The sequence below is a fragment of the Podarcis filfolensis genome (assembly GCF_964270895.1).
Source record: "Podarcis filfolensis genome assembly, chromosome: 17".
NCBI classification, from domain to species: domain Eukaryota; kingdom Metazoa; phylum Chordata; class Lepidosauria; order Squamata; family Lacertidae; genus Podarcis; species Podarcis filfolensis.
The window spans coordinates 4,432,689-4,454,106 of record NC_139621.1 but is presented as its reverse complement, the minus strand read 5'-3'; the positions used below and the strand labels follow the sequence as shown (position 1 = coordinate 4,454,106).

The 21,418-nt window shown below is 45.1% G+C and overlaps 1 protein-coding gene across 2 annotated transcripts; it reads left to right on the top strand.

The window, feature by feature from the left end:
* The first annotated feature begins 6,670 nt into the window (after positions 1-6,670).
* On the top strand, positions 6,671-21,165 carry LOC310753185 (uncharacterized protein). 2 transcript variants are annotated; one of them, XM_083594247.1, is made up of 13 exons: positions 6,671-6,862; positions 7,669-7,747; positions 8,029-8,273; positions 8,720-8,856; positions 10,360-11,968; positions 12,176-12,344; positions 14,324-14,580; positions 15,292-15,422; positions 16,397-16,634; positions 16,859-16,994; positions 18,661-18,908; positions 20,071-20,207; positions 20,300-21,165. In XM_083594247.1, the coding sequence occupies exons 1-13, from the start codon at positions 6,802-6,804 to the stop codon at positions 20,564-20,566; spliced, it is 3,714 nt and encodes a 1,237-aa protein (XP_083450373.1). In that variant the 5' UTR covers positions 6,671-6,801; the 3' UTR covers positions 20,567-21,165. The 2 variants fall into 2 exon arrangements, with proteins under 2 accessions (XP_083450373.1, XP_083450372.1); XM_083594246.1 differs by having other exon boundaries at positions 7,669-7,840.
* The last annotated feature ends 253 nt before the right edge of the window (positions 21,166-21,418 follow it).

Below are 21,418 nucleotides of genomic sequence, written 5' to 3'. Positions count from 1 at the left end.
ACTTGTATGAGAAGCACTTGCCCATAGCCAAACCGCCTACATGCTAAGCATAGCAAAGCCCTCTTTAATTGGGGAGGGGGAGCAACTGTGTGAGCTTCATATATGGCTTGAATTTGTTCTCTCTCTGCCTCAAAGGCATATTGTACCTTCATGGTTAAAGGCTAGCAGTGCAGCATCAAAAGCAGCTGTAACAGAGGAACGCACATCTTTAGCACCACCAGAGGTGCTCACAACCTCTAAGGAAGGAAGCAGCAGCAATACGTTTGTGGCTGTTTTTGGAGAGCCACCTAGCGTGGTTCAGCGCAGCATTCTTCCCTTAAAAAAAGGTTTATATTGAAGACTTTGTGTTACAAAATAAACAAATAAGGGAAAATACATATAGCGTCTCCACTTTCGATTCATAGTCTTTTCCAAAACTTAATGTTCAGTATGAGACACTAATGTCATGGACATATTATGGTTGTGGAGAAGAAAGAGGGTGAAGAAATGGGGGGGGGGTGTTCTATTGCTTAGTGCTAGACCGCATCTGTTTGCATTTCCCCCTCTCGGCAGCTCTTAAGTTGGTCCAGTGGCCCTTTTGTGGAGGGAGAGTACCCAGGAATTTGGGGAGGGGGGTGAGAAGTGGCAGAACAGGATAAAACACATTTAAAGATGGAATCCTGCATCTTTGGCTTGGAGTCACATTGAATTCAAGTCAAGTCAAGTAACCTTTATTGGCATCACATAAGAACATTCAGAATACATTTAAAATAGCTAGGCCAGTGTGTTCTCGTCGCCACCCCAACAGCGCAGTCACCCGCCAAAGGGCAGAAGAGGCAAGCAATCCGCCTCATCTCTGAGGGTTTCCAGCAAGGGCAGGATCCTGTAGCAAACTTCGGCGACAAAAAGTCAAATAGAGGAACTTAGCTACTGTCTTGGTGAGCTCCTGGTCTCTCCCCTGTAATAAGAAGCGCATGACCTCTGTCTCTGGTTTCCATGTTGCAATACATAGATGGTCTAGAAATTGTTGGCGGAGATCATCATACATTTTACAGTTAAGGGCCATGTGAGCTAGAGTTTCCACCAGGTGGGCATCGCATGGGCAGATCCTATCTCCTTCTGCCAAGCCCACAAACCTGCTCCAAAGGAGGTTAGAAGGATTAGAATTGAACCTAGCCAGCGCAAAGGCCCTTTCTTGTGGATTAAACAAAAATTGTAAGAAGAAAATAGAACAATTTTAAATGGCAAAATAACACGACAAGAGATTGAACAGGCCATCCTGAGTCTGAAACAGGGCAAATCACCAGGGCCAGATGGACTGACCTCTAACTACTACAAGACATTGAAGGATTATTTGATACAACCTTTGTTGGAGGTCAGTAATGAAATAATGGAGGGGAAGAAGGCGCCTGAATCGTGGAAAGAAGCATTTATCACATTGATTCCAAAGTCAGAAACTGAAAAGACACAACTCAAGAATTACCGTCCCATCTCCCTTTTAAATGTGGATTACAAAATATTTGCAGATGTTTTGGCACGAAGATTTAAGAAAGTTTTAAGTGAGATAATCCATAAAGACCAGGCAGGCTTTCTCCCGGGCAGACATATGTTTACTAACACAAGGAACATCATAGACATATTGGAACTTTTACAAACAAACATAAACACTAAAGCAGTTTTAATTTTTATAGACGCGGAGAAAGCCTTTGACAACATTTCTTGGAAATTTATGAAGGGGAATTTAAAAGAAATGGGAGTGGGACGGGGGTTTGAGAACGGGATTGAGGCAATATATTCAGAACAAAAGGCTAAACTGATAGTTAACAATGTGGTTACAGAAGAGTTTAAAATTGAAAAAGGTACACGACAAGGCTGCCCGATTTCCCCATTACTGTTTATTTCGGTTCTGGAAGTGCTCCTGAATATGATTAGGGGGGACCGGTTGGTGGAAGGGATTCAGGTCGGAGCGAAACAATATAAACTTAAAGCTTTTGCAGATGACCTAGTTCTGACATTACAGGAGCCGGAGTCTAGTTTGAAAAGAGTACTACAACTGATTCAAAACTTTGGTCGAGTGGCAGGATTTAAGTTAAATAAGCAAAAAACTAAAGTTTTGGGGAAAAACGTGACAGATATTGAGTTGGAACAGCTTCAGAAAGAGACAGAACTAAATGTGGTTAAAAAAGTTAAATACCTAGGGGTAAATATAACAGCAAAAAATCTGAGTTTATTTAAAGATAATTATGAAAAATGTTGGTCAGAGATTAAGAGAGACTTGGATAGTTGGTCAAGACTAAAACTTTCTTTGTTAGGCCGAATAGCTGCCATCAAGATGAATGTATTGCCAAAAATGTTATTTTTGTTTCAGACACTGCAGATTGTAGACAAGACAGAGTGCTTCCGGAAGTGGCAGAAAGATATTTCTAAATTTGTCTGGCAGGGCAAAAAGCCCAGAATCAAATTTAAAATATTAACAGATGCGAAAGAAAGAGGGGGCTTTGCCCTGCCAGATTTAAAGTTGTATTATGAAGCTGCAGCTTTCTGCTGGTTAAAAGATTGGTTACTTCTTGAAGATACGGATGTTTTGGATTTGGAAGGTTTTAATAATGCGTTTGGATGGCATGCATATTTATGGTATGATAAAGCTAAGATAAATAAGGCCTTCAAGAACCATATTGTCAGAAAATCAGTCTTTAATGTCTGGACAAAATATAAAGACTTACTGGAGAATAAAACTCCGAGGTGGCTGTCACCCCTGGAGGCTAAGGCTCGGAAAAGAGCCAATATGGAGGCCAACTGGCCAAAATATTGGGAGATAATAGAAAAGGATGGTGACAACTGGAAATTGCAGAGTTTAGAAAAGATGAGAGACAAAGTGCGAGACTGGTTACACTATGCTCAGATTAAAGAAGTGTTTAAAAATGACAAAAAGCTAGGATTCCAAGTGGAAAAGTCAAAGTTAGAAACTGAACTGTTAGAACCTAAGACTAAGGTACTTTCAAGAATGTATAACTTGCTGCTGAAATGGAACACACATGACGAAATGGTAAAATCAACAATGATAAAATGGGCGCAGGATATTGGGTATAATATTATGTTTGAAGATTGGGAAAGGTTGTGGACCTCTGGGCTGAACCTCACTGCATGTAATGCGTTGAAGGAAAATGTGATGAAAATGATGTATAGATGGTACATGACCCCTGTTAAACTGGCTAAAATATACCATTCGTCTGATAGCAAATGTTGGAAATGTAAGGAAAATGAAGGAACATTTTTTCACCTCTGGTGGACCTGCCCTAGAGTGAAGGCCTTTTGGGAGAAGATATATAATGAATTAAAAAAGGTGTTTAAATACACCTTCACTAAGAAATCAGAGGCCTTTCTCCTGGGTATTGTCGGCCAGAGTGTGTTAAAAGAGGACAGAACATTCTTTTTGTACGCAACAACAGCAGCAAGAATATTAATTGCCAAGAATTGGAAAACTCAGGAGCTACCCACTGTGGAAGAATGGCAGATGCAACTGATGGACTATATGCAATTAGCCGAGATGACCGGCAGAATTCGAGACCAGGGAGAAGAAAGGATGGAAGAAGACTGGAGGAAATTTAAGATTTATTTACAAAAATATTGTAATTTGGCTGAGTGCTGAATTGGATGCCAGTGCAGACAATTGTCTACCATTAAATTAGATTTAAGGTTGAATTATATGTCAAACCAAATTAAGATTACTAATTAAGATGAATTAAATGATAATTTGTTTGAAATTAATTTAATAATGATGTAAGTGTATGCGGGAGGTGTGGGGGAGTCCCATGTAACAATTGAGAGATGTTAAATGGACAATGATAAGTGCTTATCTAATATATGCTTTATTTGAAAACTTTAATAAATATATTATAAAAAAAAAAAATAAACAAAAATTGTAAGTAATTAAGATTCCTGCACCCAAGAGAGTCGAAAATAAAGGGGGGAACATGTTTTTTCCGCAGCTGAGATTAGTTCCTGGCGATCTATGTCCCACAGCCTAATTTTTAACATGGTCTTTGGCAACTGGGAAAGCCACAGCGCCCAGGAGATCCTCTGAAAGCCCGAGTTGCTGTATCTTTGTGCAAAACAGTTGTAGCCCTGGGGAAAGGAAGGAGTCAGACAGAATGCTAAACACATTTAAAGATGGAATCCTGCATCATAGGCATGGAGTTACATTGAATTGAATGTGACTTACTTAGGAGACATGTATAGGATTGTTTGCATCCAGCACAGCTCTGTTCTGAGCATGAAGTGCCAGTTCTAAACAAGTCTCACACGCTGGATGTGAAGGGTAGAAAGAAGAATGTGCGTGTGTGTTTGTGTGTGTCAGAAGGATGACTTCCTACTATGTCCTCCTGTCGCCCTTTGGGAAGTCCATGATGAAGACTTGTCATCCTCCACCCCATGAGATCTTTCAGCAATCTTTGCTCCTGCTTTCCCTTTGCAACAGAAGCAACGTGAGGGTGGAAGCGGATCTAGCTAGACGGCGCACCCTCGTGAGACTTAAGCAGTCGAGGAATGCAATTATTTTGTCGCTGGAATTCAAAAGTATATTGGAATTTGAAGGGCAGCGCTTCCCCCATGTTCATGCACATCCCCCCACTCCAGTCTGCTGGCCGAGGACAGAAACACAAACATGTCTGCATCTTGCCTTCCCTTGCAAGATAGCCTCTGCCCCTAACTGGTCTTATCGTTCTGTTCCCAGTGAAGCAGCCATTCCTATGTCCTCAGACGGTTCTGCTTGGGAAAACCTACGTCGCTTCTTCATGAACTGCGAAAAACGTGAAGAGAGTTGGGGCGGGCAAAATCTTCGAGTGCCAGTTCCTTTGTAGCCATCTTGAGGGCGACGGGGTGCAAAGGCGCCCTCAAGGAGAACAGCTTCACGGGGCCGACGCCATCTTTAAAAGGGGCGAGGGGACAGATCCCTAGGTGGCTAAGGGAGGTGCTTGCTTCACCCACTTGCGGAAGGCCAAGTGGGAATGGCAGCTGTGGGGATGGTCGCCAGGGAAAGCACCCTGTGCTGTTGACTCAAGGCCCTCTTTTGAACATTTCGGGTGGCCTGAGGGCAAGTTGAAGCATGAGGGGAAAGCTGGCTTTGCCCACCTCACTGGCCCATGTGAAACATGACTTCCCTCATGGTGGCAGTCTGAGGGAAAAGCGGGATGATGATGATAATGATGATGAGGAGGAGGAGGGTGAGGATGAGGATGAGGATGATGATGATGATGATGATAATAATAATAATATCTAACTCAAAATATCAAACCCCGGTGACTAAGAGCAGGAATATGATGCTTGGTGCAGACCTTACTTTTTGAGAATAAGCATAAAAACGCTATGTGGTATTTTGTTTTCAGTAGGCACTTTAAATGTGGTCCCCCCAACCCCACTCTGGCTGCTCTTTCTAAATAATGTTTAACATACACACAAACCTGAGCCCTTTGAATGTGTTGAGTTGGCAACTGAAAAAATAAGTTCAATCGTACCAGCACCCTAAAACCAGGTGACTGTAAAATTTGTGTGAATTTTCTCTAAATAAATCCTTTCTGCCCCTCCACTATTTATTCCATTCTAGGTATGAACACAGGTATTTCTTTATCTAAACATGCACACTGGAAAAAGATTGACAGGAATTGCACAAGAGCAGATACAGTATTATAATCATATTTCACAGTGTGGGGAAACGAGGATTGTGCTTTGGGTGGGGGAGGACAAGGGAACATTAAATCCCACCCATCTATGGGTTCCAGATATAATAACCCAGAAATAATACCTCGGGTTAAGAACTTTGCTTCAGGATGAGAACAGAAATCGTGCTCTGGTGGCATGGCAGCAGCAGGAGGCCCCATTAGCTAAAGTGGTGCTTCAGGTTAAGAACAGTTTCAGGTTAAGAACAGACCTCCGGAACGAATTAAGTTCTTAACCCAAGGTACTAATATGTGTATTCACACAGCAGTAGATAACACAGCCCTGTATTAAACACTAGCAACTAGGAATTCAACGAAAGTGAGAGAACAGGCCTATGGAGGAGAGATGGAACACTCAGTACTCTCCACACATGAGAGAGCTCTCCATCCTTCCTTTCTGCCTCCCAGTAGGCTAGTAAACATTTTTTGCAGGTGATTGGTAACACCTGTGGCTTTATTTACAAGGCTCAGAGGAACCTTATTTTAAGTGCACCTTATTCTAGAGTGTAACAGTGCCATAAAACATAATTAGTATCCCTAATTGCAAACCACTGCCATGTCCATAATTGCACAACAGTTCTGTTTTAACATACAGGTCACAGTTGGTCCTCCACATGTTCTAGCCCCTGCTAAATTCCAATTTCTGGGAATCACAAATGGGTAGAGTGCTGTTACACTCAGGTCCTGTTTCGGCCCTTCCCATATGTTTCTGGTTGCCCACTGTGAGAACAGGTTGCTTGGACTAGGTGAGCCAGGTCCAGCAGGCTTTTCCCATGTTCTGATGTTTCTTGGATTCCAGCTCCCGTCTGCTCCAGCCAGCGCTGGGAACAGCAGCATCTTTGAAAGAGAACTGCATTCAAGGATCAGAAAAGGTGACAGGAACACTAAACTAGAGTCTTAAGGCATGCTAGAATTCAAAGCAGGTCTCAAGAGTTCTATGGAGTTGATGTCACAGGTGAGTCTTTTGTGAGCTTAAATGTTCCATCCCAGACAACTCATGTGCTGACTCCCTGCCTCAGTGGGGCCTGTGGATTACACTACCTCTTCTCATCTTCCCTATGAAGCACCTTTATGACCCCAAAGCCTCCCTCTGCCATAGAGAGGAAGGATGGAGCTTCTCCTTGGGCTCTCTGCCCTTTTCCAGTTGTTTTTGTCCTCCTCCACCACCTGTAAGTGACCACAGCCAGAGCTAGCACACTTGAGTTCTGTTCCCCATGTTATGGGTAGCAGAAAGGCTTGTGCAACCCAGAAACTCTTTAGGATTAAGTGGTATAACTGAATGGGAGGTTTCAAGTACAGAACATTAGCCCCTGACAATGAACTATGTATAAAGCTTATTTTTTAAAAAAGAAAAAGGTCCCATGTGGCATTCATTTGCACAGCCAATTAATTCATTTGACTAACCTGTACCATGGGTGGCGCTGTGGGTTAAACCACAGAGCCTAGGACTTGCCGATCAGAAGGTCGGTGGTTTGAATCCCCACGACGGGGTGAGCTCCCATTGCCCAGTCCCTGCTCCTGCCAACCTAGCAGTTTGAAAGCACTTCAAAGTGCAAGTAGATAAATAGGTACCACTCCGGCAGGAAGGTAAACAGCATTTCTGTGCACTGCTCTGGTTCGCCAGAAGCGGCTTTAGTCCTGCTGGCCACATGACCCAGAAGCTGTACGCCAGCTCCCTCGGCCAGTAAAGCGAGATGAGCGCCGCAACCCCAGAGTCAGCCACAACTGGACCAGTCAGGGGTCCCTTTACCTTTTTTAACCTGTACCATATTGAGGGAGGGTGTGCAATACTGGTTTACCTTACAGGTTAACTCTAGAACTGGCCTGGAGTGTTGGTGAGCTATCAAAGACTCCTCCATTGGGGTTAACCACAGCTCAACATCCAAAGCCCCAACTAAAGCATGTATTACACATTGTACCACAGACAAGATGCAGGGAATGGGAGATCCTACAATATTCTACTGTTCCTCTGTAGTCTGTAGCATCCGGCATCCCTGGACGAATTGGGACAAGTCTCCCTCCCCAGAAGAGAGAGAAGCCCTGGAAGCACCATGGTTAGTGAACATATTTGGCAATGGCAAAAGGTGCCAAGGAGTTGTCCTGAGCAGCTGGTGGGTCCTGACAGCAGCCAACTGTTTCCTACTGATGTGAGTAATGTGAGAGATTGGAAGTGCTTTTCTCCTGATGGAGTGCTAGCTCTGGTCCTAAGATGGTTGGTTCTGAAATGAAACAGAGTGCCTGAACAATGAACAGGCTGTTGTGGAGTAAGGTCTCGCCATTCAGGATCTGATAGCTATGGTTGATTATAAAATGACCTTCCATGTTTGCCTTGCAGGCAGCCGAGCAATGTAGAATTCACTGGCGCTCATGGACGTTTCAGCACCAAGACAGTGAGCCAGTTCATTTCACACCGGGGTTTCAGCTCTTGGGATGCACCACCCAACAATGACCTGGGACTCATTCTGCTCGGCCAGCCAGTTGATTTAAGGAAGCCAGACATATGGCCAGCTTGTGTCATTCGGAAAGAAAAACCCTATGACACACAAGAGGAATGTAGGATTATTGAGCGGAGACACGACGGTGAGTTTGGAGGTGCCCTGTCAAGGTCTGAGGGGGTTGCGCTAGTGGGTAAGGTGACCACAGCCCAGAGTCAAAGTCATAGGTACTAATAAGTCTGCAAATTATTTAAAAAGACTAAGTGTATGTGTCACATCTGTTAGAACCACTGTACTCAACTAATGTGTATTTGGCACATAGTTTAATATATTGAGAGAGTTGGGGTGATTATTACTCAATTATATTATTGTATAATTATATAAATTAAATATCTTAGGGCTATGGAAATATTAGAAAAAATATGGTCAGTGAAGGCTTAGAAGTTAGAGAAGGCTATGTAGGAGAATTTGATTTCTTTAAAAAACGCATGCACACACACGCACAGCGCTGAGACTGATGAGTGCTGGAGTGGATCCCTGGAGTTTGGCTAACAGGCCTTGCAGTTTATAGTCATCTCTCCTTCTTCACAGGGTCCTTCAGATGGTCAGTGAAGGAGATCATTGTGCATACTTTGGTGACATCGGAATGTGCCAAGCAATGGCCTGACATAGGCAAATCATGGAACTTGTGTGTTTCAAGAGAGGCGTCTAATGACACAAACTGCATGGTAATCCCTTATGAATGGATTCAGGGTCGATTGTGTGAATGGACACACACACACATACACTTTACACCAACCCTAGTAAAGGTAAAGGTAAAGGTAAAGGACCCCTGACAGTTAAGTCCAGTCATGAACAACTCTGGTCATCTCGCTTTACTGGCCGAGGGAGCCGACATTTGTCCGCAGATGGTTTTTCTGGGTCATGTGGCCAGCATGACTAAGCCGCTTCTGGCGAAACCAGAGTAGCGCACGGAAACACCTTTTACCTTCCGGCCAGAGCGGTACCTATTTATCTACTTGCACTTTGACATGCTTTCGAACGTCTAGGTTGGCAGGAGCTAGACCTGGGCACAAAAAACCCTTCCCATTGATCACGTTGGGGAGGAGGGATTAAGCAATGGCCACTTGCACACACAAAAAATTGTCCAGACCACATCTCCACAACAGAGTATAGGATATGGGGTGACTCACTCATCAACCCATCACAGCTCATTACCATTTGTATATAAATCCCACACAGGGAGACCAGATAATAGGGTGCACAGCATGTGTCTGTATCTCTCTGAATTCATGTTGTACACATAAGGCTCACAAAAGGGAACCTTGGTCATGGGAAACAGGTAGAAAGGGCACTTTGTACAGAGAAGAAGCCTCTTGTACAAAGCAACTTGTCTTCAGAACAATCCAGGAGCTTAAGCATTGCTAACATTTCTTCTCTTCCTGGATCCCTTGCCAGGTGCCTTTTCTCTAGCAAATGGGGTACCAGGACAGAGTACTTCACACAATGCTATTGCTGTTGTCATATCTCTTTGCATTTTGTGATGCAGGAAGATGTGTTAAGGCATATCCCTATTGATTTGGGGTCCTTGTTCAAAATTCAAAAAGGCAGCTCCATATGAGAAGGGCAGCACATCCCTCATACTTCAGCAACGGCTAGCAAATTGTGATTCTGTATTACAAACCAACTCTACCTCATCAGTTCTCTAGTGGATGCCCATTCTATACTTCCCTTTTCTAGTCACCATTTTGTATATGTGGGAAGTTAGATCTGGTCTTATACTATTTGATAGGACCAATGTGATTAGAAAAGAACTAGTCAGCAGAGGGGAAGGGAAGATTGGCCAAGGTTTGGAAATACTAGAATTCTAATGGGATTTTTTTTAAGTGTGAGCAAGTGTATAGGACACCAACAAACATTACCAGAAAACACACATAGTTATGTAGGAGAAATGAAGGGAGGGGATGGCAGGGACACCTTTTCTTCATTCTGGACACATCCTGTCATGTTTCACCTGCTGGTGCGGACAGGAAACAGCACAATCAAACAAAATAATTGCCTCTTCATGCCAACTGCAGCATAGCTGAGGAGCTGGAAAAAAAACTACTGAGCTCCTATGCTTCCCAAGAGGCAGCGTTTCTTACTGCTTTTAGTGGCACAGACCCTTTTTTATCATCTGCTTTAGTTGTCTCATTCCATATCTGATTATCATGCTCTCTTTTCTGCTACAGGTGTCTGTAGGCAGTCCTGTGATTTGTCGTGACCCTGGCAGCGGGCACTGGGAGGTGATGGGTGTTGTGTCCCAGAGCTTACACGACTGCACAGCTCCTATCCTGGCTTCTCAGATTTTATCCCATTTGAAGTGGCTGAGTCAAGAAGGAGCACTTGGTCCGCAACTGAAAGATAGCGAGACCACTAATGGTGAATTGTCTCCCCCAGCAATCACACCATTATATGCTCTGTCTGAAACAGAAGGAAAATTATCTTCAACAACTGGAGAATCTGTAACATTCCCAACAGGCATAGTATTCACATCAACAGCACAAACAACCACACAAGTCCCACAAGCGTCTATAACACCCCCAATTGTGGAACAAGAATCTGAGGCATCTGAAGCAGTTGGACCTGTTGAACCATCAGAAGTAGCTTTGACATCCAACCCCCCACTGTTGGATTCTACCTTTACAAATGAACTCTCATCGCCAGAAGCTACAAAACCATTGACTGTAATACCTACAACTTCAGTGCACTCTCCATCTGCACTCAATAGACTACAGTCAGTAGTCACAATAGTTGCAGCAGATAATCATGTAAATTTTACAACATCCACAACAATTCAGAAAACATCCACAACAACACAGTCCCTTCCCAATATCACAACACCCCATGTAACACTTACAACTACCAGACACTCCCCATTTTTATCATCTTCAACAACTGGACAGACGTCTACAGTGGCCAGAGAAACATCTTCTGTAGTGTCTTCCACACTTGAACATCTATCTTCTGCAACATCTACAATAGCACTAAAATCCACAACAGTGCAGAAGTCGTCCACAACAGCAGGGCATTCATCCACAACAACAGGGCATTTGCCCACAACAACAGGGCATTCGCCCACAACAACAAGGCAGTCGTCCACAACAACAGGGCAGTCGTCCACAACAACAGGGCAGTCGTCCACAACAACAGGGCATTCGCCCACAACAACAGGGCAGTCGTCCACAACAACAGGGCAGTCGTCCACAACAACAGGGCATTCACCCACAACAACAGGGCAGTCGTCCACAACAACAGGGCAGTCGTCCACAACAGCAGGGCAGTCGTCCACAACAACAGGGCAGTCGTCCACAACAACAGGGCATTCGCCCACTACAACAGGGCAGTCGTCCACAACAGCAGGGCAGTCGTCCACAACAGCAGGGCAGTCGTCCACAACATCCTCTACAACCAACCAAATATCTGTAACATCCACAATACACTCAACAGAAATGTCAGCTGTTGTACAACCACATATAATAATAATACCTGCTACCACTTCACAGCCACAAACGCCTCCTTCAACAGCCGTAGCATCCATACCAGACACTTACATCAACCAAGGTGCTCCTGTTCATATTGTTGTAGCTAGGCCACAGTTCCCCAAGAGTAAACGCGAGGAAGGCCCATCTCCTGGCCCTTCCCTAGCATTACTTGCCCCACCTAGTGTAACCATAATGCCCAACTTGCAACTCCCTGTACAGGTGACGCTGAAACAGTGTGAGATGGGACTGGCATGGGATGCCAACTCCCATACCTACCAACTTAACAAGATGGCAGTTCTTACGGATCGCAAATTTGGTGAGTACATGTACTCCCCACCCCTGAAAAATAATAATAATAATGCGGAGATCTGAGGAACTGGTTATGTGTGTGCCACCAGTTGCTCCCCCATCATTCTGTCGGGAAATAGACTGTACTGGATAATATTACTTCAGACTTCCGTTAGATAAACTGAGAACTGAAGGCAAGCAAATTCATTTCTAATATGTTGGTCTTTCCCTTCAGGATGTGGGCTGCGGCCTGGTTTTGTGCCCAAATGCCCAAGCTGCTCTGTGGCTGAGTTGGGGGAATTTCCCTGGGTTGTTGCTCTCAAGCTGCCCATCCAGCATTTCTGTGCTGGCTCCATTCTCAACCCCTGGTGGATTTTAACCTCAGCCAACTGTGCCAACCTTATGTAAGTATCCTGTTATTCAGGTTGATCTAGTTCAAGATGGGTGCATTGTCTGTCTGTCTGTCTGTCTCTCTCTCTCTCTCTCTCTCTGCATTTTCAATTTTACAGTACACCATACACATTTTACCTTATACTATTTTTTACAGACTTCCCAACCTAACCTTCAGTGACATTAACAGAATCTTAGTTTGCTGCATTTCCGTTGTTTTCTACACCTTATTTTAATTCTACCAATTCCTTCATTTTATTTTACTGTTGTTCAAACAGTTGCTTGCAGGCCAGTTGTAATATCATTTCTCTTTAGGTACTCTCTGAAATATTCCCACTCAGCCCTTGTCCTCCCTTCATCACAGTCCCTTATTTTAGAAGTCATGCTCGCTAATTCTGCAAACTGTCAGTTTATCGAACAATTGCTTTTCTGTTGGAATAGCTTTGTCTTTCCAAATCTTTGCATACATAATTCTTGTAGCAACTGTGGCATATAAAAAATGTTACACACCTTTTTTGGTAGCTCCTCTCCTATGATGGCTAGCTGGAAGGCTTCGGGTTTTGGGGGGGAAGGTGAATTTAAACATTTTAAAAAATTCTTCATAGACCATCTCCCAATATTTTTTGATTGCTTGCAAGACCACCACATATGTGTTAGGGATCCTTCCTCCTTTGAGCATATCCAACAGAGTTTAGAGCCCCTTTTGTACATTTTGATGAGTCTTGTGGGCATCAGGTGCCACCTATACAAAATTTTTAATATATTCTCCTTCATCTGATAACAAGCTGGAAAATTAATTTTTTGGTGCCATACATGGCATGGCAACTGCAGAAGGGGGGGGGAAACAGAATATTATAAATAAAATTGCAGTGGTAGACCAAAACTCTAAAGATATAAGGAATGAATTTCAATGGTTTTACTCAAAACTGTACTTTTATCTGCCCTGAATCCTTCAACATTCAGCTTCCCTGGATGTCTCAAAGTTCTAGTGTTATGAAACACCATCCAATTCCTCCATAATTTTATACATTTCTATCATGCCTCCTCTTACGCATCTTTTCTTTAAACTAAAAAGCCCCAAATGTTGTAAGATTTCCTGATAGGAGAGTTGCTCCATCTCCTTGATCATTTTGTTTGCCCATTTCTGAACCTTTTCCAGCTCTACAATAAATACTCTTTTTGAGCCGTGGTGACCAGACCTGTACACAGTATTCCAAAGGTGTTTGCACTATGACTTGAATAACTACATTATGATATCAGCATTTTTATTTTCAAGGGGAATTTACCTTTCCACAGCTGCCACACATCTTCATCAAGCTGTCCACTATGACCCCTTGGTCTCGTTCCTGGTCAATCACCACCACTTTGGAGCCCATGAGCGTATAAGTCAAATGAAGTTGTTGTTGTTTGCCCATGAATACATTGAATTGCATTTGCCATTTTACTGCTGTTCACTCTTACAAAATATATTGCTGCCCCAAGCACCTGTTTGCTACCAGTATTGCATCCATTTTAAAATGCTGAATTTTATTGTATTATTATTATTATTATTATTATTATTATTATTATTATTATTTTATTTTATACTGCCCTTCATCCGAGGATCACAGGGTGGTTTACTAGCATGCTAGAACAGTATGCATTTTTATCCTTCCCAGTGGTTTCCAGACTTGTGCTGAGTTGTGCTTTAAAACGTTACCCAGCCACCACATTGGAACATGTATTCATCATTCTGTGCCCACTGAAGTAGGAAGTCCTTATGTAGCATTAATAACCTTCCCACCCCAAATATATGTCATTTGTTTTACATGCTGTGCAGGTGCTATGGGGCCACAGAAGCACATTTTATTTGATTGCATTTTATATCAAGTTCACAGTTCATATAATAAAAGTTAAAATAACAACAGTATCTACAATAGAGTGCTCAATACCCGCTTCCGCAACATGTTGTGTGTGGTTGCTGAAACTATTATGTTGTTGTATCTCTTTTCAGAAAAAATTCAGAAGCTTTGGCTCTGGTGCAGGCTGGTCTAGTTGACATCTCCAAGGCAACGTACTCAGTGCAGACCCGCCAGTCTTTGACACACCCAAACTGGTTGGAGCACAGGGACCTTCACAACCTGGGCCTTTTGCAATTGGAGGAGCCGCTGGAATTTGGTCCCCTTGTTGCACCCGTGTGTCTCTCAGACAAGGCAGGTGCAATAGGTGACTTCAGAAATTGTTGGCTACCAGGCTGGTCTGTGCTGGAAGGTAAGTGGTGCACTTGCTTTCTGCTTGTACAATGTGATCTGAATTGCACAGGGAGGGGCTCTCTTAAATGACCTTGTTGGTTCTTCTAGTTTCTGTGATTCTGTGAGCAAGATTGCATATCAGTTAGCAGTTAGGGTCCCCAGAAAAGATACCCAAGAGAGATAAGTCTGTTTGGTTTTGTGCAGGGCCCTCTCATGAAATGATGCATGAAAGGTATAATGCTAGTGTTACATCACTCTTGCAGGCAGCCAGAGAACTGGCTTGTTGTTTCAGATAAGTCTGGGAACATCAACCTTCCACAGCTCATCTTCATGGACACTCCTGTCCATTGTCCACTCTCTATCCCAATATTCCTTTTCTTTTGCCCTGGTCTGGACTCTTCTCCTTATTCCTCTTGCCCACTTCAACTTTCAGCCTTCCTGTTCCCATCTGCTCACTTTCTTTATCCTGCTATAGGGGTGGGGAACTTGCAGTACTCCAGTTGCGAAGGGACTCCAACTCCCACTGGCCTCAGCCAACATTGTCAAAGGTCATGTACGATGGGAGCTGTAGTCTGGCAACAGCTGGAAGGCGAAAGGATCCTCATCTCTGTGCCCTGCCACATCCTCTTGTGAGCCCTACTGGTGGTCATCACTGAGGATGGAGATGGATTTATGCTGCCTAACTTGAGGGCAGATGGTGCTACCCCCATGTGTTCTCTCCCTGCTGTAGGAGGCCCTGCCGTGCTGCTGAGACATCCCCTAGACATCCTGAGCGTCACCAGCTGCGACCAGCTTGGAGAGCAGCTCTCCAATGCCATATTCTGTATCAAGGCTCAAATGGGCCCGGAAGGAGTCTGCACGGTGAGAGAGAGCTTGGGAGTAGATCATCATTATGACCCACCTCCACCGCTTTTTGACTCGGCGCTGATATCAGCTGGCTGTGGATTTAAAAAGTCAGTCTCCTCACCCATTTGTTAAACTGAGGAGGTTAAAAGACATAATTCCTGCCTGCCACACATAGCTCTTTCAGATGTACAACAGCACCTAGATATTGCATGTTCTCCGTCTCTGTCTGTCTGTCTCTCTCATACTGCTATCATGGATCCAGTAGATGGATCCATGTCACAAATTAGCTTGTGACATGGTTTGCAAAAGTAGAGGCGGCATGTCGAAACAGGAAGTGGCGCCTTGCCCCCCACTGCCACCGCCATACCTGCTGCCACCAGTGTTGCTTCTCTACCTGCCCTGCTGCCAACAGCACCAATTTTGGGTGAGATATCACTGAAATTGCTCAAGATTGTGCATGCTCCACAAGGTCTTGCAAAATTTCGGATGTGATTTCAGCCAAAACCGGCACCAATACTAGCACCGTTTCTGTGCCACCAGTGGGGCAGGTGGGGCACCTGCAGGGCTAAAGCCTTGGGGGCTCCTGCTATTTGAGGCAGCTACTGAGCCAGCTCTAGCATAAAGTGCCCCACAGAAAGCAGGTCAACTGCTGTTTGAAAGTGTTAAGTTGTGGGTGAACATATCAGACGACACAGCGATTCTTCAAACAGCTCTTCTTTATTCACAGGCCAGGACAGAACTGAACTGAAGGGTTCAGTCAGCCTGCTTATATAGAGCTCCAGTACAATGTAACTGTAACAATTTTCTAAAACTAGCCAATCACTGAACGTCACTTTCGATCCCTTATTTGCATAACTATCTACAGTCTCCCCCTGCTGGCCCAGGGTGAGAACTTCAGTACATAACAGAAAGAGTGTAACGGTTGGGAAACTTATTTTGTACCTACTTCTCTTTCTCATTTTCTCTTCCTTCTCCCTCCTCCTATCCAGGGTGATGTGGGCTCTCCACTGATCTGCCCTGACCCCCAGGGTGGGGCCTGGCTTCAGCTGGGGGTGCTGAGCAGTTTTGATGAAGCCTGCTCTCGCCCCTATGTCTTCAGCAGTCTGCCCCACTACCTGCCCTGGCTGGAGAGGACCACAAAGGTTGCAGGGCATCGTTACAATCGCACAGTTCCTTGGAAACATCTGAGGCCTACAAAAAATCTTAGGCAGCTACAGAAACCAGAGAGTGAGTGATAGCTTGGAATTTCTCATGCGACCTGCTTCAAAATACATGTCCCTTCTCCCCCAGGTCACTGTGGCCTGTACATAGGATGGCACAACGCCTTCCAGAGCACCCCTGACAGGAATGGCATTCCATGTACATTACCTGCTGTTTAGAGTTAGCCTCCCTTGCTCTGCTATTGTCCTCTCCCCCACCACACACTGACCCAGCCTCTTTGCCCTCTTCAGCCCTGGCTGCATGGATCTCAGCACAATTGTCCTTGCCCTGGCAAGTGCTCATCGCCACATGTGAGAATCAGAGCTGCGGGGGCTCAATTCTGAACCGCTACTGGGTGTTGACTACAGCACAGTGTGTTCAACAGACGTAAGTGATGCTCCCATTCTCCTGGCCTTCTTCAGAATCAGTGCCAAATGGGAGAAGCATGGCGGGCCAACTTGGACCCACAGGCTAGAGGTTCTCTAGCCCTGTGTTAGGAGATCAGAGCCCATGCCCTTTGGGGGACTTTAGTTCATTATCAATACAGTGGTACCTCGGGTTAAGAAGTTAATTCGTTCTGGAGGTCTATTCATAACCTGAAACTGTTCTTAACCTGAAGACCACTTTGGCTAATGGGGCCTCCCACTGCCGCTGTGCCACCACTGCACGATTTCTGTTCTCATCCTGAAGCAAAGTTCTTAACCCAAGGTAATATTTCTGGGTTAGCGGAGTCTGTAACCTGAAGCGTATGTAACCCGAGGTACCACTGTATTCACCCATTCCGTGCTACATGGGAGGGTAGGGATACATTTCATTACAGGGTGAATGTGAAAGACGCACACCTATTTTGTTCACCTAGGCTGTAGGACATGGGTATGCAAACTAAGGCCCAGGGGCCAGATCCAGCCCAATCGCCTTCTAAATCCGGCCCGCAGATGGTCCGGGAATCAGCGTGTTTTTACATGAGTAGAATGTGTCCTTTTATTTAAAATGCATCTCTGTGTTATATGTGGGGCATAGGAATTTGTTCATTTCCCTCCCCCCAAATATAGTCTGGCCACCCACAAGGTCTGAGGGACAGTGAACCAGCCCCCTGCTGAAAAAGTTTGCTGACCCCTGCTGTAGGATATAGCTGCTCAGAGGGCATACAGGAAAGGGAGATGGCTGTACTCCACAGCATCACCGATGAGCTCAGATAACATGAACAGAAGCAAGAAAAGGCGCAGATTAATTTTAACATAGGTCAACATCAAGTCTACCATAGTTTATGAAGGAGTTGTTACTTTGAATAAACTATGTAAACATAGCTGAGCCTGCTGCCTGCCCTGTCCCATCATTATGGGTCCTAAAGGTAAAGGTAAAGGGACTCCTGACCATTAGGTCCAGTCGTGGCCAACTCTGGGGTTGCAGCGCTCATCTCACTTTATTGGCCGAGGGAGCCAGCGTACAGCTTCCAGGTCATGTGGCCAGCATGACTAAGCCACTTCTGGTGAACCAGAGCAGCACATGGAAACACCGTTTACCTTCCCGCTGGAGTGGTACCTATTTATCTACTTGCACTTTGACGTGCTTTTGAACTGCTAGGTGGGCAGGAGCAGGGACCGAGCAAAGGGAGCTCACCCCGTCGCAGGGATTCGAACCGCCAACCTTATGGGTCCTACCAAGAGCAAAAAAATGAAGACCAAGAGACCCCTGTTAGTGATGGCTAGTGCCCATTTGGGACTGGTAGGGTGGGAAACAGGGAGGCCACAATGGAGTTCGAGTCAATAACAGCCAGCGCCAACTGATTCTAGTTTTGTCCCCATCCTGCTCCCTGCGGAGTTCTGCAAGGGCAACACAGAGACTGAGGAGGAGGAAGAAGCAGACAGCCAGTGCCATCACCTGAACTGGTTGTAGCTAAGAAGGCAGGTGGGTAGGGGCTTAGGGCAGACTGAGGTTGGTGGGGCAGTGCCCCATTTGCCTTAATGGACTAGCCTACATTGTTCCCTTTGCCTTGTTGCTTTTCCTTTGACCCAAAACAGAGTTATTCCAGGCCCCTCTTTACTGTTTGCAGGGACCCAGCAAACATAGCTGTCTTTGTGAGGCTGACACACCCCAAGGGCCATGCCAGAGGCATCAATGTTGCTGCAATTTACCCTTATGAGGAGACGGCGCAGTACAGTCTCTCTGGCAGCTACAACGTGGCTCTGCTTCTCCTCCAGAAGCCCATCACCTTTGACCAACATGTGGCTGCTATGGCGTACTTCCCAAAGGAGCCCTGGGATAGCTGCAAAGTGATGGGTCTACAAATGATGCAATCTGGTATGCCAGGAGACTGACTGGGAGTAGGGTGGAGGGAGAGGGGGAGAAGAGAGGGACCTTGCTATTGTATAGGGCTGTATGCTCCAAGACTATTTCAAACAGTCTCTGTTCCTTAACATCAAATATCCCTTAGTACATTCATTTGGAAGCCCTGTGACGCTGCATCAAGTTGCAGCATGATTTGTGAAGGCAGCCAATGGAGCTTAACCTGGCTTTTGGCCCCAACTACTGTGTGTGCGTGTGCATGTGTGTGTGTGTGTGTGCACGTTTGCTTACACACACACACACACACACACACACAGAGAGAGAGAGAGAGAGAGAGAGCTTGTGTGTGAACTGTAAGGATCAGCTGTGCTGAGTGGAACTGGACAGTCCTTGAAGACACACCCACCAGGGACACATCTACTCTCCAAATCTATATTCCATCAGTCTTTATGCAATGGCCATGGCTGCCTGCAAAGAATCCTGAGCATTGTAGTTTGGCAAGGGTGCTGAGACTTCTCAGCAATCCCTCACAGAGCAAAAAATCCCCAGGGTTATCTGAGGAGAAGGAATGGCTATTAAATTAGTGCAAGTGTATCAGAAAGATGTTGAGAGGAACTCTTGACTGTCACTGCCTCACGGCACCTCTTGTGTCTCCCTAGTAACATTTGTTAAATGACATGTTACATGCCATCATCATGCACATCCCTTCTTGCAAACATCATCCAATGAAGTAAGCAATGATGATATATCTCATGTCTTTTGTAGTTAAATGTTACCTGGCAGTTGCAGGAGGGGACCATATGTCTGTGGTAACGTGTCCCTCACAACATGTAAATTAGGCCCCGTGTTTATGGCGTAGATATGATGAAAGCATATGGCTAAAAGCGTAGGGAAGTAGTGGATTTTTCAGTGGTGCTAAACTAGATTATTATTGTGGTGATGGAAGCAGAGGTGGGGTGGGGGCACAATTCCTGAGACAAATTAGTTCAGGATAAAATGGTGTGATTCAACGGACAAATGTAGAGTCCAGGCATTTGGGAGTCAAGGCTGGATTCTGACAGGGTGGAGCTTGGGACAGTATGCCATAGGATGGAGGAAGGATTCTGGAAGTTTTCTTTCCCAAAAGTGGGAAGTGAATTGGAAGCAGTTTGCTGGCTAATCACCCATCTTTTGACAGGTGAAATTGAGGCTGACTCCAGCGCATACCAAGTCAAGGTGCTGATGCCCTCAGACTGTGCCAAGGAACATCCTGGGGTCAATCCAGGCATGTACTGTGTTGTAAGAAATAGCTCTAGCTACCTGCCTGGTGCTGCTGTGAGTATCTCTCCAAACAGCCTCCAACCAAGCACTCACCTTCACACCTTGTGATAGGCCATTCTTGCTTCATTCTTCTCTTCTTCTCCCAGGTAGGTGAGGGTGCAGCCCTGCTGTGCCACTTGGAGGCCAAGAGCATGACATGGAGCCAGGTTGGCTTGATGAGTGAGCCCTTTCCGGGATCCCAGATGGTTGTTCTGTCCTCCAGCATCACCTCCTATGTGGACTGGATAGAAAAAACCTCCAGACAAGCCAAGCACCAATTATTCCTGCCCCGTGGGAGAGCAGCAGCCTGTGGACCAAGTAGCTGGATGCTCCTCCTGATCCTGTCATTGTTTAGGGAGGCAGAGTTAGGCTGAACACACATATTAGTGTGTTCTTATTCCTATTGAAGGTGCTGTGTGGAGGGTTCAGCTTCTGCAGTCGATTACCGGGTGCATGACTTTCCGTGCTGGAGGTGGCCCTGCTCTCCTCATCTCTGCAGGCACCATGGGATATCCACAAGTTGCCTCCAGCAGTGGTCTATCAAGTCTCAGCTGGGATGGCCCAGATGAGCACCTTTCCGGACAGTGCCATCAACTAGAGGCTTATCCCTGGGAGTGAGAGTCTAGCAACAAGTCTTGAGGCTACTGTGGACTTCTGCGCCAGCTATTGCTTCAGTAAACGAACAAGTAACAAAAATGAGATGGAGATATTTCAGTAATATGTAAGGCATCATCCTAAGGACTTTAAGGGAGAAAGATAGAAAAACCATGGTAGGTGTTCTGGAGAATTTTCCATACAATACATAGTAGACCCTCCAGATAGCTTCTGATTTGTGCAGTCTCCCGTTACTTCTCCCAAGCATGGTATTTGCATAGAATATGTGTCTGCAATTGGGAAGTATAGCTGATATCAGCACTTGGACTCTAATCTTATAATTAAAACTACGAATCAATAAAACATAAATGCTCTCAAATACATTGTAGAGTTCAAGTCGGTATAAGGCCAATATAGGGCCTAGCACTGAAACTTCAAGCCCTTCTTTTCCTTGTTGGTGGCAAGGAAAAAATACGGAGGTGGAGTGTGTGTATGTACACACTTTCCAGATGCCATTATCCAGGTTTTAGGCAAGTATTCTTTGGTGAGAGAACCCCAGCAGAGATTTACAATCACAAAACATGCAGCAAAGTAAAGCGTTGAAATATAGGCTCTCAGACCTAAAATATGCC

What these genes read in the sequence shown, in the direction of transcription:
- LOC310753185 (XM_083594246.1), top strand. Translation starts at nt 6,802, where the DNA reads ATGGAGCTTCTCCTTGGGCTCTCTGCCCTTTTCCAGTTGTTTTTGTCC. An exon ending in CTAATGACACAAACTGCATG is followed by an intron (nt 8,857 to 10,359) that starts GTAATCCCTTAT and finishes TTTCTGCTACAG; the next exon opens with GTGTCTGTAGGCAGTCCTGT. An exon ending in GCCCGGAAGGAGTCTGCACG is followed by an intron (nt 15,423 to 16,396) that starts GTGAGAGAGAGC and finishes CCTCCTATCCAG; the next exon opens with GGTGATGTGGGCTCTCCACT.